The sequence below is a fragment of the Chrysochloris asiatica genome, unplaced genomic scaffold, assembly GCF_000296735.1.
Source record: "Chrysochloris asiatica unplaced genomic scaffold, ChrAsi1.0 scaffold00315, whole genome shotgun sequence".
In the NCBI taxonomy this organism is placed as follows: Eukaryota; Metazoa; Chordata; class Mammalia; order Afrosoricida; family Chrysochloridae; genus Chrysochloris; species Chrysochloris asiatica.
Window position 1 is genome coordinate 189,785 of NW_006408833.1, and position 14,595 is coordinate 204,379.

Below are 14,595 nucleotides of genomic sequence, written 5' to 3' on the forward strand. Positions count from 1 at the left end.
TTCTTGCCTTTGTAACCCCTCCATTTTGGGTAGCCAATGTCTAAGTTGCCCAACCCTGTCAACCCTGTGTACCAAGGGGGTGGAGTGATCCTTGCTGTAAAGACTTGTTCCCTCTTTTGAGCTGCTACATCCATAAGCATAGGTTGTTGTGAAGTGCCATTGAGTCGGTTCCAACCCATAGCGACCCTATATAGGGTTTCCGAGGAGCAACTGGTGAGCTTGAACTGCCGACCTTGTAGTTCAAATGGCTTTGCAGTCTGGTGCAGTAACCCATAGTGCCACACCAGGTAAAGTTCATCAAATTATAGTGGGTTACTCTCTTTTTTTCCCTCTTCTTTCTTCTTCTAGACGAGTTCTGATCATCCAGCCATTGAAACCATGTCAAGTGGGTACTATATGCAACTATGGGTATTCTTGTGCATCTTCCCTCACTTTGTATCAGATGGACGCTTCGCTCCCTGCTCTAGTCCTCTGTGGCCATGTCACTGCTTCTGGGCCCAGGAGTCCCTAGGTCTTGCTATACTGCTGGCCAACCAGGTCTCCACCTGAGTTCACAGGAGTCTGTTGAATGTGGTTGGACTTAGCTCCCAGCTTCATTGCTGTCTTTCCCCCTTCCCCTCATCGGTGACAAATGTGGTCACTAGCCAGACCACATGCCTTCTCATGTATTCCCCTTGAGTCTCAGTCTTGGAAGAGGGTTTACAGAAAGACAGCCACATCCTTCTTTTGAGCCACATCTTTCTGTTGGTGAGTTTGAACTGGCATCCTTTTGGATAGCAACCAAGTGCTTAACAATTGAACTTCCAGGACTTCTTAAAGAAGCTATTGTTGTTGTTGCTAGGTACCATTGAGTTGGTATTGACTCATAGCAGCTCTATGAACAACGAAACAAAATACTGCCTGGTCCTGCAGCAATCCTCACAATCTTTGCTATGTTTGAGCCCTTTGCTGCTGCCACTGTGCCAATCCATCTCAGCAGGGGTCTTCCTCTTTTTCTTTGACCCTCAACTTTACCAAAATTAATATCCTTCTCCAGGGACTTGTCCCTCCTGATAATATGTCCGAAGTATGAGAGGCAAAATCTGGCTATCCTGGCTTCCAGGAAGCACTCTAGCTGTACTTCTTCCAACATAGATCTGTTTGTTCTTTTGGCAGTCCAAATATTCACCTCCAACACCATAGCTCAAATGCATCAATTTTTCTACGGTCTTTCTTATTCACTGTCCAACTTTCACAGACATATGAGGTTCAGTTGAAAAGACCATGGCTTTGGTCAGGTGCACCTTAGTCCTCGAACTGACATCTTTGCTCTTCAACATTTTTAAAGAGGTCTTGTGCAGATTTGCCTAATGCCATACATTGTTTGATTTTTTGACTGCTGCTTCCATGAGTGTTGATAGTTGATCTGAGCAAAATGAAGTTTTTGACAACTCCAATATATGGATGCTGTTTATTGGTCCAGTGGTGAGGATTTTTGTTGTTGTTTTTTTACATTGAGGTACAACCCATACTGACGGCTGTGGTCTTTGATCTTCATCAGTAAAAGTATTTTAAGTCCTCTTCACTTTCAGCAAGCAAGGTTGTATCATCTGCATATCACAGGTTGTTAATGAGTTGTCCTCCATTCCTGATGCCATGTTTTTCTTCATATAATCTAGCTTCTTGGATTATTTGTTCAAAATACAGATTGAATAAGTATGGTGAAAGAATACACCCTGGTGCACACCTTTCCTAATTTTAAGTCATTCAGTGTTTCTTTGTTCTGTTTGAACAACTGCCTCCTGGTCCATGTACAGATTCCTCATGAGCACAATTAAATGTTCCAGAATACTCATACTGCTCAATGTTGTCCATAGCTTGTCATGATCCACACAATCGAAAGTCTTTGTGTAGTAAATAAAGCACAGGTAAACATCTTTCTGGATTTCTCTGCTTTCAGCTGAGATCCATCTGATGTCAGTAATGATATCCCTCGTTCCACGTCCACTTCTGAATCCGGCTTGAACCTCTGGAAGTTATCTGTCAATGTATGTTTGCAGCCGTTTTTGTATTATCTTTGGTAAAACTTTACTTGCATGGAATATTAGTAATATTGTCCGATGATTTCTGCATTCCATTGGGTCACCTCCCTTTAGAATGGGCATAAATATGGATCTCTTCCAGTTAGTTGGCTAGGTAGTTGTACTCCAAACTTCTTGGCATAGATGAGTGAGTGCCATTTTGAATCTTACAATATGTATGTTGAAAGATTTGTTTATATTCCATCAATTCCCAGTGTCTTGTTCTTTGCCAATACCTTCAATGCACCTTGGACTTCTTCTTTCAGGATCATTGGCTCTTGATCAGATGCTACCTCTTGAAATGGTTGAACGTGGAATGGGCTTTACTCCATTTGCGTCATCACGGTCAAGTCTACTTTGAGGAGGCAGCTCTTCCCCAGTTGCATTTTGAGTGCATTCTGACCTGAGGGGCTCATCTTCTGGCACTATATCTGACAATATCATCATGTTTCAATAGTCTGGCGCTGACAGTGATAGGTTTTCAGTGACTAACTATTCAGAAGGAGCCCATCTCTCCTTCTTCCTGTCTTCATCTGGAAGCTCAGCTGAAACCTGTCCACCATGGGTGAGTCTGCTGGTATTTAAAATACTGGTGGCATACCTTCCAGAACCACAGCAACACTCAAGCCACCACAGTACAACAGACTGACAGATGAGTGGTGGAAAGAGGCTATTAAGCCCCCAAAAGTCTATCAGGAAGCAGGATGAGATACTCAGCTGCATACTGGTACTGCCTTTCATGAAAAAGGAAAGACGGCATAGAGGGCCCAGGACAAGCCAAGAGCCATTGGAGAATTATTCCCAGGCCTTGAAACTTAATCAAGGAACTTCCATTTGCTCAGCTAGATTTCAGAATTGCCAGGGACCTATGACGACTTTGTCTCCCATTCTGTCCCTTTTTGAACTGGAATGTCTGTAGCAGTTATCCTATGCTACACTCACTGTGCGTTGGGTGGGTTTGTTGGGGGCAGAGAACTTGTCTCTTTAGGCGCACAAATCTACAGATGGAAAAAATAATGAGATACGCTAAAAGGATTACCCTCAAGGAGTCTCGTTCACTCCTGCACCTGATTTAGATGATGCAATTATGTATGGACTTTGAATCGATATTGCTATGGGATGAGACTTGAGAGACCTTGGGAAAGGGTCCCTTTGCTTGTGGAAAGGACATGAATTTTTGGAGCATGCAGGACAAACTGTAGTGATTTGTCTCCTAGATGGTCCCCAGTGATCTGTTTCCTGACATTTACAACCTAGTATACTCTCCTCTTGAGAATAGCCTGAACCTAGGAACTTATTCTAATAAATGGAATAGAATATAAGTGACAATAGAATATGTGACTTTTGAGATTAGATTATAAAGACTGACTTCCATTTTATGTGTTCCCTCTTAGGCTCATCTCACTTGATTGCTCTGATGAATCAGCTGCCGTGTTGTGAGCTACCCGTGGAAAGGTCCACATGGCAAGAAACTGAGGTCCTCAGCCCAACACGCCAGGAACTGAATCGTGGCAACATGAGTAAGCTAAGAAACACATTCTTTCCCAGTTAATCCTTCAGATAACTCAAGCCCCACTGACATCCGCAGCCTGTGAGAGATCCTTAGTTTGTGCTTGTATTCCTGACTTAAAGAAACTGTAGGATAACCGTTAAACCACTATAATTTGCTATGCAGTACATAACTAGTACAGGCAGGCATGAAGGTTATGCATAAGCTTAGCAACATGGACTCCTACCTACCAAGGCCAATGTGCTACAGCCACTGCTGAGTTCTCAGCCTGCCAACAGCAGCAGAGATCAATACTGAGACCACCCTACTACTATACAACTATTTCCTGGCAGAAGGCTGGTTATTTTGGAGCCCTTCTTTCATACAGAGGACAGTCATTTGTTTTCACTGAAATACACTCATTGTGGCTATGTACTTGCTTTTCCTGCCTACACTTCCAGGTCTAACCTGCCCTTGTGCCCTCACTTTCCTTTCTCTGCCTGCAAGGTCAGCACAGGCCGTAAATTCAGAGACTTGGTGGAAAGCCCAGTTCTGGCCGGCCAGACCTGTTTCCTGCAAAGGAAGACTTTGTGGAAGATCTCACACCAAAGAGGGTTCTTGCTCCCTTCCCTTCTTTGGAATATGAGTGCCTCAGAGGCAAGAGCCATATCTGTCTCCCAATACCACAATTTCAGGACTTCCTGGGAAGTCTGCCCCATCAGGACTATGAACCTCAAAACTACTCCCAATGATCTTTATAAAATCCAAGTTTACATGCAGGGTGAGGCCCCAACTGCTGCTTCTATCTTCCCTATTGAGCCCAGAGTGTGCAGGGCACTGACCTGCAAGTGCAGACAGAGAACACTTAGGCCAAGGTTCTTTATCCAGAATGGAAAGAGAGCTTGGGGGTGGAAGACAGGCAATTATTAACCCTAGAGTGTTTCACAGACACTATACAAGGCATAGTGGAGACACTAGGGAAAAGATCACTTGGACCTATGGAAAAACCCTTAGACATGATGCCTGTCCATATCCCCTTGTCACCTGTGGTCCTAGGAGACACCAGCTGATGTGTTAACATCTGAAAGGATAGCAATTTCTCTACAGTAGAAAACGACGAGGTGAAGATACACATCTGATTCCCAACTCCTCATTCTCCCTTCCCCCTACTCACCTGGGACATCCCTAAGCCAATCACGCCTTCTTTCTTTCTAGAGTATAGAGAAGGGAAACAGATCTGCAACCAGTCTAAACTCTCTGGAAGAAGTGAGGATGGGGCCTAGGGCCTTTCCTGCAAAGCTCATGGGATGCCATGTCTGCTGTGAAAGGGGCAGAAAAGTATGAGGGGAATGAGGCAGGGAGGTATCTAAATAGGAAAAGCTATCTGGAAACTGGTGAGGGTCAGGCCTATACCACAGAAGACCCTTAGCCCAAGCCTATCACTTCTCTAGCCTGAAGAATGTTGTCATTTCTCCCTCCCTCTTCTGGTAGTGATGAGGCTGACCTTCTTCCTGCTTCTGTCCCAGTTCCCAGGCCCGTCTCTTTGATACTTTAAGTAGACAAAAAGATTAAGCTTTCCCCTTGTACTGAGGCCTGGGGTCAAACTGAGCCCAAGACAGGGTCATCGACTGACTTGAGTCCCCTTGTATACTCCAGTGATCCCTAACTGGAAGACTGGGTGAAACAAGGCTGGGCCAAACCTTCCACCAAAGCTGCCATTAAGAGGGCTTTCTCATTCATCACTAAATTTCTATCAACTGGAAATCTTGAGAAGGAGAAATGGCGTAAAGTGAACCCACTGAAAATTCAGATAATGAAGGAAAACATGTGTGCTAAGCTCCAAGGCTAGAAAGCAGTTTGACCTTTGAGAAAAGGGAAACCCTCCAGGAGCTGTGCATGATGAGAAACTAGCTGGCTTATAAGTGCTTCAATGCTCCTGCTTTCTCTTTCTCTGCATCTCCCCATCATGGGCAGACAGAACACTCAGAAACACAAAGTGGAGTCAAAGATTCCTTTATGAATCTGATGCAAGCTGGTTACCCTTCTTGCCAGAAAAAAATTAAGCATGCAAACCAAGAAAACATGGAAACAATTTAGGTGATGGTCCTTGATGCAGTCCAACATCCTAAAAGACTTTGGAACCTAGGAGGGAGGAGTCTGTTCAACTATGGGATCACTAAAATTATATGCAGAGTCTGAAACCATTATGTGAAGTGAAAGAAGTCTGTCACAAAGGTTCACATATTTTAAGATTCCATTTATATAAAATGTCCAGAATAGGCAAATCCATAGACACAGAGTGTAGTTTTCTAGGGATCGGGGGCTTGGAGGGCAATGACTGAGGGACAGGGAGGGCAATGACTGAGGGACAGGGAGTTTCTTTATAGGGTGATGAGAATATTCTAAAATCAAAGTGAGGGTTGCACAACTGTTAATATGGTTACTGAATGGTACCGTGAATTGTATGGTATATAAACTTACTCAACAAAACCATTTTCATAAAAAAGTAAGCACAAGTATATTACAAATGACCGAAGTTGGGTTTTTAGTCCCCATTTTCAGCGGGGAGAGAAAAAAAAACTCTTTAGGGTGGAGAAAAAAAATCAGGGAAGGCACCCTGAACGTGGCATATGGAACAGTAAAACATTCTTACAATTATATACACACACACACACACTCACTCCTTGTGTGGCGTTGTAGCATCAGCACTGGACCGCGAACCAAGCTGAATTGACCTCACACACACCACCCCACCCCCAAGGACTGTAAAGCATCTTGGAAGATTTTAAGCAGAGTAAGATCAGATCCGCACTTAAGAAACATCCTCAGTCACTAGTTTGTACATTTAAAACAATTGAGTTTTATAGAATGTAAATTATACTTCAATAAAGCTGTAGAGAAAAATCCCTCTCATTCCTTGAGAGGAAAATAAATAGGAGGGCGTAAAATTGGAGACTGTTGCATGTGATAGGTAAAGGCCTATCTGCTGGGAGATGGGGAAGATTGGCTTGGGAGTGGGAAGTTGGGAAGGGAGGCAGTTAAAGAGAAAAGGGTAACAACTCAATTCAGATCCCAAATCACCATGACTGCAGCCTTAGTGCCCCTACCAGCACTACAGCTGCTGGGGGCACTGTTCTTCCCCTTCTAAGAGAAATGCACTACAGAAACATGTTTCCAAAAAATGTTGCTAAGGGTTTATTTCTAACAAGAGGAAAATAATAAAATAAAATTAACATGGGCTTCAGTTGGAACCAAGTTTCTTGTTTTGCCCTTTTTCTTTTGAACAAATTAATTACACACCAACAATCTTCTTTTATTACAACATAAACCCAGGAGGAGAAAAGGAGACAGGGGAAGACAAGGAGGGAGGGTTGAGGTGGCTGTGAGGACAAGCACCAAAAGCTTTCTTCAGATTACTGGGAGCCCTGTTCCTTTTCAACTCCCCACCCAAATTTATTTAAAATAAAAAACTGAGCACAGCTATGTGAAATTTCTTCCTCCTGGGTGGAACAGTCAGGGATGGGAGGAGAAGGAAGGAAAGAGAAGGGGGAGGGAAGACAAAGGGGAAGGTGAGGTTAGTGTAACATAGTCTGGCCAGGCTGGAACTGGGGAGAAAAGGGAGGGAGGAGATTCCCCAGTTTGCATATGCACTGGCCCTGTCTCTGGAATGGTGCTGGCACAGCCCCAGCCACTCACCCTGCCTACTTAGCGATCTGCCTCAGGTGTCTGGGAATGCTGGTTAGAGGCTACCGGGGAGGGGGACTCCAGGGGCCGGCCCCCAGGAGCTGAGGTCTGAACAATACCTTGAAGTCAGAATACAAAAGTCAAAGGACTTTGGTGGTGGGCTGGGAGAGTGGCCATCTCCACCCCACCTCCCCAACACACACCTCCCAAGAAGCAGGCTTGATGGTCAGAAAAAGGATCCTTGAGGCCAAGGGGGTATGCTAGGCTCAGCCACTGTCACAATTGTTGCTGAGTCGGCTGCTGTGGGCAAGGCATATGCAGCCGGGGAGTCAGAGTGGAGAAAGGGGCAGAGAGGTCTGAGCTGGCCACTAGCCCTGGCTCCAAGCCATTCTGGTTCTCCTGGAGGTTGGGGCTGCCAGCGGTGGCAAGAGATGTGGGGCCCTCACCCCCAGTCTCCTCCTCCAGCTCTTCCTCCTCCTGGGCCTCCTCAGCCTCTGGCCCTGAGCTCCGTACCCTCTTTGGCTCAAGCTCCTCTGGGGCTGGATCATCGCCCTCCCCGCCCCGATCAACCTTCCGTCGCCGCCGCTTCTCCAGGGTCCGGCCACGAGTCCGACTGCCATGATGCTCTGCCTTCTCCAACTGTGATGAAAAGAACAGAAAGGGATTGTGTGCCACTGGTCAGGCCTGGGCTTAATGCCCAGTTGGCCTGACCCCCAGGCTCTAAGCATGACCCCTTTCCTTACTTCCAGAAGTGTGCGGATCCGCTCCAAGTCTGGAGGCTTCCCAGCCTGCAGCAGCTGCCAAATGCTGTGATTCTCATCCAGGGTCACCTCAAGAAGGTCACCCTCCATCATAAGCTCTTCCAGGGGTGCTCGCGTTGCTTCAGGCAGCTCCAACATGGGACCAGTCAACTGTGGCAACAGTGAGGACAGCATCTCCAAGTCTGGAAGATCATAGGGACAAGTTGAGTGAGAGGCTACCCGCTCTTACCCCAACCACCATGGCAGAGCAGAGAACAAGGATCACGCTTGGTGACATACGGTCAACAGCACCCCCACACTTAGACCTACCTCTCTTACCTGAGCCCTCCCCCAGGGCTACTTTCTCAGGACTGGTCATGCTGTCTCCGTTCTCTAGCAACCCCTGGACCTGCAACGACCAAGAATAGGTAGGGGTAAACTGACCTGAAAACCCAACCACTGCCAATGAGTAGAATCCAATTCACAGTAACTCTATAGCACAGAGTAGAACTGTCTCATAGGGTTTCCAAGGCTGTGATTTTTATGGAAGGGGAAGCAGCCAGCCACATCTTTTTTCCAGCAGAACAGCTGGTGGGTTCGAACTGCCAACCTTTTGGCTAGCAGCCTAGCACTAAAACCACTGTGCCACCAGAGCACCTCCCAAATGAAGAACCAGGCCCTATTGTCCCTCCCCCAACCCACAACTTGGAACCTTCCACCTTTCTTAAGGAGGAGGGCAGACACAGGCTGCCAGAAGTGAGCATCATATAAAAATCTGGAAAGGATATAAAATAGCAGGGAGGCAGGGTGGAAGGAGACTGATAATTAGAGGACAAGGTTGGAGCCTATATCCGGGTAGGGGCTAAGAGACAGGAATTTGAGAACAAGTGCTGGGCTGGCAGCTCACCTTAGGCATATCCTTGCCACTGCCCTCTCTGAGAGGATCAGAGGCAAGGACTGAAGGGTAGGTGGGGGGCTCCTCCAGCCTGGGCTCAGATGCAGAATGGCAGGGAGACAGGGTCAAAGGAGACTGAAAATTGAAGGACAGGGACAGGGCTGGAGCCTAAATAGGGATAGGGGCTAGGAGATAGGAATCTGAGGACAAGTGCTGGGCTGGCAGCTCACCTTAGGTATATCCTTGCCACTGTCCTCTCTGAGAGGGTCAGAGGCAGGGACTGAAGGGTAGGTAGGGGGCTCCTCCGACCTAGGTTCAGCCTGCACCCATTGATGAAGCTCAGCCAGCCGTCTCAACAGGGCAGTCACATCCTCAGAAGCCAGAGCCTGTCTGGCACGGCCTTGCCAGCTGATGGCCCTCTCTGTGAGGCACTGTAGGGCCTCACCCTCAGGCAGCCGCACAGGCAGTCTCTGCAGGGCTACTAGCAGTGCCAGGATGGTCTCCAAGCGTGGACGCCGTGAGCGCATGCACAGCGGACACAGGAATTTGGTGTCCCACTCCCACCAGGCCAGCAGTGGAGATGAGCTGGAACTGGACCTTGGGGAGCTGAGGAGGCGGGGCACTGACACACATCGCCCATGGAACCAGTCCTGACACAGGTCACACTGCAGAGCTCCCACCCCGGCCGGCACCTGCCCACACACACAGATGGAGGTTGCAGAGGAAGCTGTGGTCAACGATGACAGTGGATTGGGTTTGGCTGAGTTGGTGCGACGCAGTTGCAGGATACCCTCCTTCTCCTTCTGTTCCCCCTCCTTGAAGGCCACAATCTGCCATGCCCAGGGCAGGGGGAGAGCAGGTTAGCACCCAATCCCCTCCCTTCAGTCACCCTTTTAACTCATTCCCAAACCAGGAAAACTGAGGTTCATGGGGCAAGTGGTCACCTTGCTCAGACATTTTATCATCACCAGGTATGAGTCACTGCAGGGAGATACCCAGAACCCAACTTCTCTCTATCTACACCCAAGCTCCTTACCACAGAACCTGGGTCCCTGAGGTCCTGCGCAGACAGCCCCAGAAGCTCTGTGTCAGATTTGTACAACCCCAGCTCCTTTTCCATCCATCGGCTGCGTTTGGTACTGTCTGAGCCTGCGTCCGCACACGGGCAGAGCACCTGGGATAGGCAGAGGGAGAATGAATGGGCTTCCCCTACCTGCCATGCCCTCTCCTCCCTCCCAAGTTCACCCGAATCCCCTACTCCCTTTAAAAAAAATTGTGTTCTCATATGAGCCATTTCAAACCAGCCAGACCAGGGGCAGGTGAGGCTGTGGGTCAGGGTCCTAGGCCTCACCTCCAGCAGTGTGTAGCAAGAATTCTTCTTGAGGAAGGTCTTGGAAGCCTTCTCCCTCCATGAGTGCGCTGTCAGTACCTGCAGCTCTAGCTGTCTCAGCTCCTCTAACCCCACAGGTAGGTCCCGGCCCACAGCCACCAGGCCTTCCAAGTCATCCAAGCAAGGGTAGTGGTCACCATTCTGGAGACAGGGGTAAAAGAAAGCTCAGTTCAACCTTTCAACATCTACTAATGCTTACTCTGTAACTCTGTACCTGGCCCTGAACTGGGCATCACTGGGAAGTTGGAATAGATTCAGTCCGAGACAGAGAAATCAGGGATCATCCTAAGGAGCACTCACCTGTCTCTTCCCTTAGACTGACATCCATTGGCTCAGCCACCAAATATTGTCTCTAAGACTAAGAGATTAGTTGTTATGTTTGCCTCTTCTATCCTTCTCTATACCAACAACTACTGTCTCGCTTCACTCCCACATCACCTACCTCCCTGCCCCTACTACCATTTTCATCCTCAGCAGAATCCTCTCTCCCTCTGGCCAGATTCCCAATCCCGCTTCATATTGCTCACCAGGCACATTGTGCCTCTTTTCTATGTACTATGCCCATTTCCACTCTCTAGCCAACCCAACCCAGTATAACTCAACATATGTGTTATCTCTTCCCAGCTGGACTGAAGGCTGGGGGTGGGGGAGATTCAACAGGATCCTCACTTGGATCTCATCCACATCAGCAATCCAGGCCCGGGCCTTAGAAAGAGCCTCCTTGAGAGCCTGGATGTTGGGCAGGTGAACAGGAATGTTTTCTGCCTCGCGGATTATGGCCTCCAGTATAGCTGGTGGATGCTTCTGCCTAAACATAGGAAAAAAAGAGGACTTGGTCTGGGGTGGTCTGCCACCAAATTTATCTGTATGGGCTCCTGGGGTGCCTGTTATTCCTGCTGCCACTTGGGCTTACTTGCTTATATCCTGACTATGGGTGGCTGCCAATCTCTGTCCCAGACTGCATGCACCCAACTTCATCTTTCTGACATACCTCCTATGCCTCTGCTTGTCTACCAGTCTGTCAACCAGCTAACATATGGCATTAATCTGATGCTGTAGCTTTGTCAAACTGCCCTGTGTGTGATATCTTTCTTTCTACTAAGATCTAGCCACCTGCCTCCACATGTGCTTGCGTGTGTGTGCACATGTCAGCCAGTAGGGTTAGTCCTCTATAGATCTCTGTATCTGTCCATCTCTGCATCTCCATGTCCTATCTCTGCCTCTGTATGTATATGTTGTCTTAAAAAAAAAAAAAAAAAAAAAAAGTTAAGATAGGCAAAAAGAGTGGAGAAAAGTCGATATATCAACACAGGAGTCTGGTGCCCAAGGTCACCCATTGGAATCATCTTTAGGTTCTCCACTGTACAACGAAGGTTGCAGTAAGGGAGGAAGGGGAAGAGGCTCAACCTACCTGGCCTCTAAGCAGAGATGAGCCTTCTCCTCCCAGCGTTCAGCAATGGTCAGCAGCTCCTGCAACTCAGCCCGGGCCTTATCCACAGCAGGACTAGGGGCTACACTGGCACCCGCAACCAACAGTCCCCGCATGACAGCCAGGGTGCCCCTTTGGGCTGAGGGGGCCAGCGTGCGTTTCACCTCATCCAGCCATTGCGCTTGTTCTATCTGCCGCTGGAGTTGTTGGGCCTCAGGCACCTCCACCCCCAGACGCTGCCCCCTCTCCAACAGGGAATGCAGGAGCCCTGGACTGGAGGGCAGTGACTCCAGAGCTTCACGGGCTTCAGTCTGGTATGCTTCCACTTGTTCCAGAATACCCTACCAAGATACAGGATAAAGAACAAACTCTTCAGCTGGGCTCTCTTAGAGGTCCCACCAACTGACAGCCTTGCCCCATGTACCTTATCACCCTCCAATCTTTTGGAGCCCTCCTTTGCCATGTCCTAAGACAATGACTCCCAAACCTGCCCATTAGAATACCCTGAGGAATTTGTTTAAAATGCAGATTATTGGACTCCACTCTTAAAGAGATTTTAAATAGGGGTAAGCCAGGAATCTGGCTTTATTTAACTCCCCAGAGCGTTCTGATGTATAGCACTGAGAATACCTGCTCTGTAAGATGAGATGCTAAGGTTAGTCTTCTCACAAACCACGCCCTATGCTCACCCTGGTGTCTACTGCCCTCTCCGCCCCACTTCTCTATTTGCATGAACTTCATTCAATGTTCATGCCCTACAAACACCCTTGTTACCTCCTTCTACTCTTCCTCCAGGAAACATTCCCTTGACTGCATTCATACCCAAATCCCATTTCTAAGAGTCATACTAGAATCTTTGCTGTGTACTTTTTACTATTTTTTCACATGTGTCTTGGCCAAATATCTTAAACTATTTAAGGGAGCCAAGAGAGTCGTGCTGCTTAGATCCCCCAGATCTGCTGATTCCTCAGCAGCACTCCAAACCCATCCCTCCTCACCTTGACATCCCCAATCTGGTGCATGGCACAAGGCAGGTTGCTCATCTGGTCCAGAAAGGCCCGGAGCTCAACCAGGGTCATCTGCAGACCAGTCACTCTGTAGGGACTTTGGAGTTTCACATACGGGGTTTCAGGTCCAAAACCAGTCCCCTCTCCCGTCTCTCCTGCTAAGTTCCAACACCTTTCCTCACCATACATGCCCACCACGGTCTCTCATACTTCAGAGTTCTCCTATCTACCCAGAATAGAGGGAGCGTTTTGGATGTAGGCATGTTCATATAATGAAGGAGAAGAATCTGGGGAGAAAGTTTTTTTTTTTTTTTTGGGGGGGGGATACCCTCAGAAATTATAATAATAAGCTGATGATAATAATCCCAACTTTTCGATCCCTCCTCCACTAATAACTCTAAAGCTGTGCAGTTAAGATCAGGTTTATGCTCTGTGCCCTTTCCTTGTCTTTAAACCTTGTAACTTCTCCTTGCCCATAAAATTGTTCAGACTGTCCCTTTCAAATCTCTTCTAGGAACTGACAAAAATAAACATCTCTAGGTACCTTATCACTGGAGCTTCCCTCTCCATTCTCCTTCCCTTCCCCAATACTTCCCAGATCATTTCATACTCTAGTGCTTGTCAGCTTCCTGCTGATATCCAGCTTGCTCAATGGTGCTGAGTCCACCCCTTGTAGTACTTCTGTATGTTAAATCCTTAGCAGCCTATTTCTGCCCCAACACACAATGCTTCCATACCCAGCTTCCTGGCCGCTGACCAGTCCCAGAGCCCGGGACACACAAGCCTCTGCTTCACTCAGGCAGTTCTTTAGTCGTTGCAACAGCTCACTGTTAGGAAATCTTCGCTCACGGGCTTCAGACTCTAGTGCTCTCAGTTCTTCAAGGCCTGCAGAGAGAGTAAGAACAGCAAGGAGTAGGCAGTATTGAGGAAAGGCAAATGCGGTAGGTTGGAAATAAAGAAGAAAGGGGAATAGAACTTGCCTGTGGAATCCCTCCATCCCCCCATCACTCACTGCGCTTCCGCCCATCCTCAACCTCCAGGGCCACTCGCACTTTGTTGGCCCAGGTGTCAAAGGACTCGGCCCGAACCTTCAGCTTATGCAGCATGGCAGGAAGCTCATCCAAGGTGTACCGATACCTGGAGAAGAGGGAAGAGTACACCTGGTTCAATTCTGCATCCTCCTCCTTGCCCCACTTCCTCCAGGTTGGCTCCAATGCTCACCGCAGGTACTGCCGGCTACTAGAGCACTTGCAGAGGTCATTGATGTGGGAAAGGCAGACAAGGCCATCCGGACAGTCATAGCAGGCCAGGGCTGATAAGAAACAAGTGGTCTTGCACTTGATGCACTGGCGCTCATCATCTGGAAGCAGCTCAAAGGCCTCTCGCTCAGCCTCCGTGATGCCCTGGGGGTGTTCAACCCACACACATTATAAAGGAGCAGTATAGGGTCGTGGGCCTTATGAGTAAGAAAAGTGAAGTAAATGATGGACTAAGGCATGGAGATTCAGCAGTATGTGGGAGTGGCCACGAGACAGGCCTAGTTAGTGCACAGGGCACATACTGGGTACCATGTTAACATCCAGTTACTCAGTGCCCACTGTGTTCCATGTTACTTAAAAGACAAAGACACTGCATGTAAATAACAAAAATTCAACTGCATGTACTTGAATCTAGTCTTAAAAATTCAAACTGTGCCCACCAACACTGAGCAAAAAACGAAGTCAATGATGTCATCTACAGAGGAATCGTGATAAAAGGAGGAAAAATGCAGAACAGAACTTATTATCATGGACTTGAGACTTTCTGGAGCCATGAAAATTGCATGAATCACCAAAACCACTGCCCTAAAATAATCTTTAAACCTTAAAGCAAAAATATATCCTGAAGTCATCTTAAAACCA

General features: G+C 47.7%; 1 protein-coding gene across 4 annotated transcripts in view; it reads right to left on the reverse strand.

Moving 5' to 3' along the window:
- Window positions 1-6,826: 6,826 nt before the first annotated feature.
- KDM5C (lysine (K)-specific demethylase 5C) overlaps window positions 6,827-14,595 on the reverse strand; it is a 31,845-nt gene continuing 24,076 nt past the window's right edge. For 2 of the 4 annotated variants that reach the window (XM_006875245.1, XM_006875244.1), the window contains 12 exons: window positions 13,916-14,097; window positions 13,707-13,831; window positions 13,432-13,579; window positions 12,686-12,782; window positions 11,670-12,028; window positions 10,928-11,066; window positions 10,220-10,399; window positions 9,905-10,042; window positions 9,099-9,698; window positions 8,313-8,382; window positions 7,977-8,176; window positions 7,510-7,872 (listed from right to left, as the gene is read on the reverse strand). In XM_006875245.1, coding sequence (XP_006875307.1) covers window positions 7,510-7,872; window positions 7,977-8,176; window positions 8,313-8,382; window positions 9,099-9,698; window positions 9,905-10,042; window positions 10,220-10,399; window positions 10,928-11,066; window positions 11,670-12,028; window positions 12,686-12,782; window positions 13,432-13,579; window positions 13,707-13,831; window positions 13,916-14,097 — 2,601 coding nt within the window. Of the gene's footprint in view, window positions 7,873-7,976; window positions 8,177-8,303; window positions 8,383-9,098; window positions 9,699-9,904; window positions 10,043-10,219; window positions 10,400-10,927; window positions 11,067-11,669; window positions 12,029-12,685; window positions 12,792-13,431; window positions 13,580-13,706; window positions 13,832-13,915; window positions 14,098-14,595 lie in introns of all 4 variants that reach the window. The other 2 variants (XM_006875243.1, XM_006875242.1) reach the window with 2 other exon arrangements.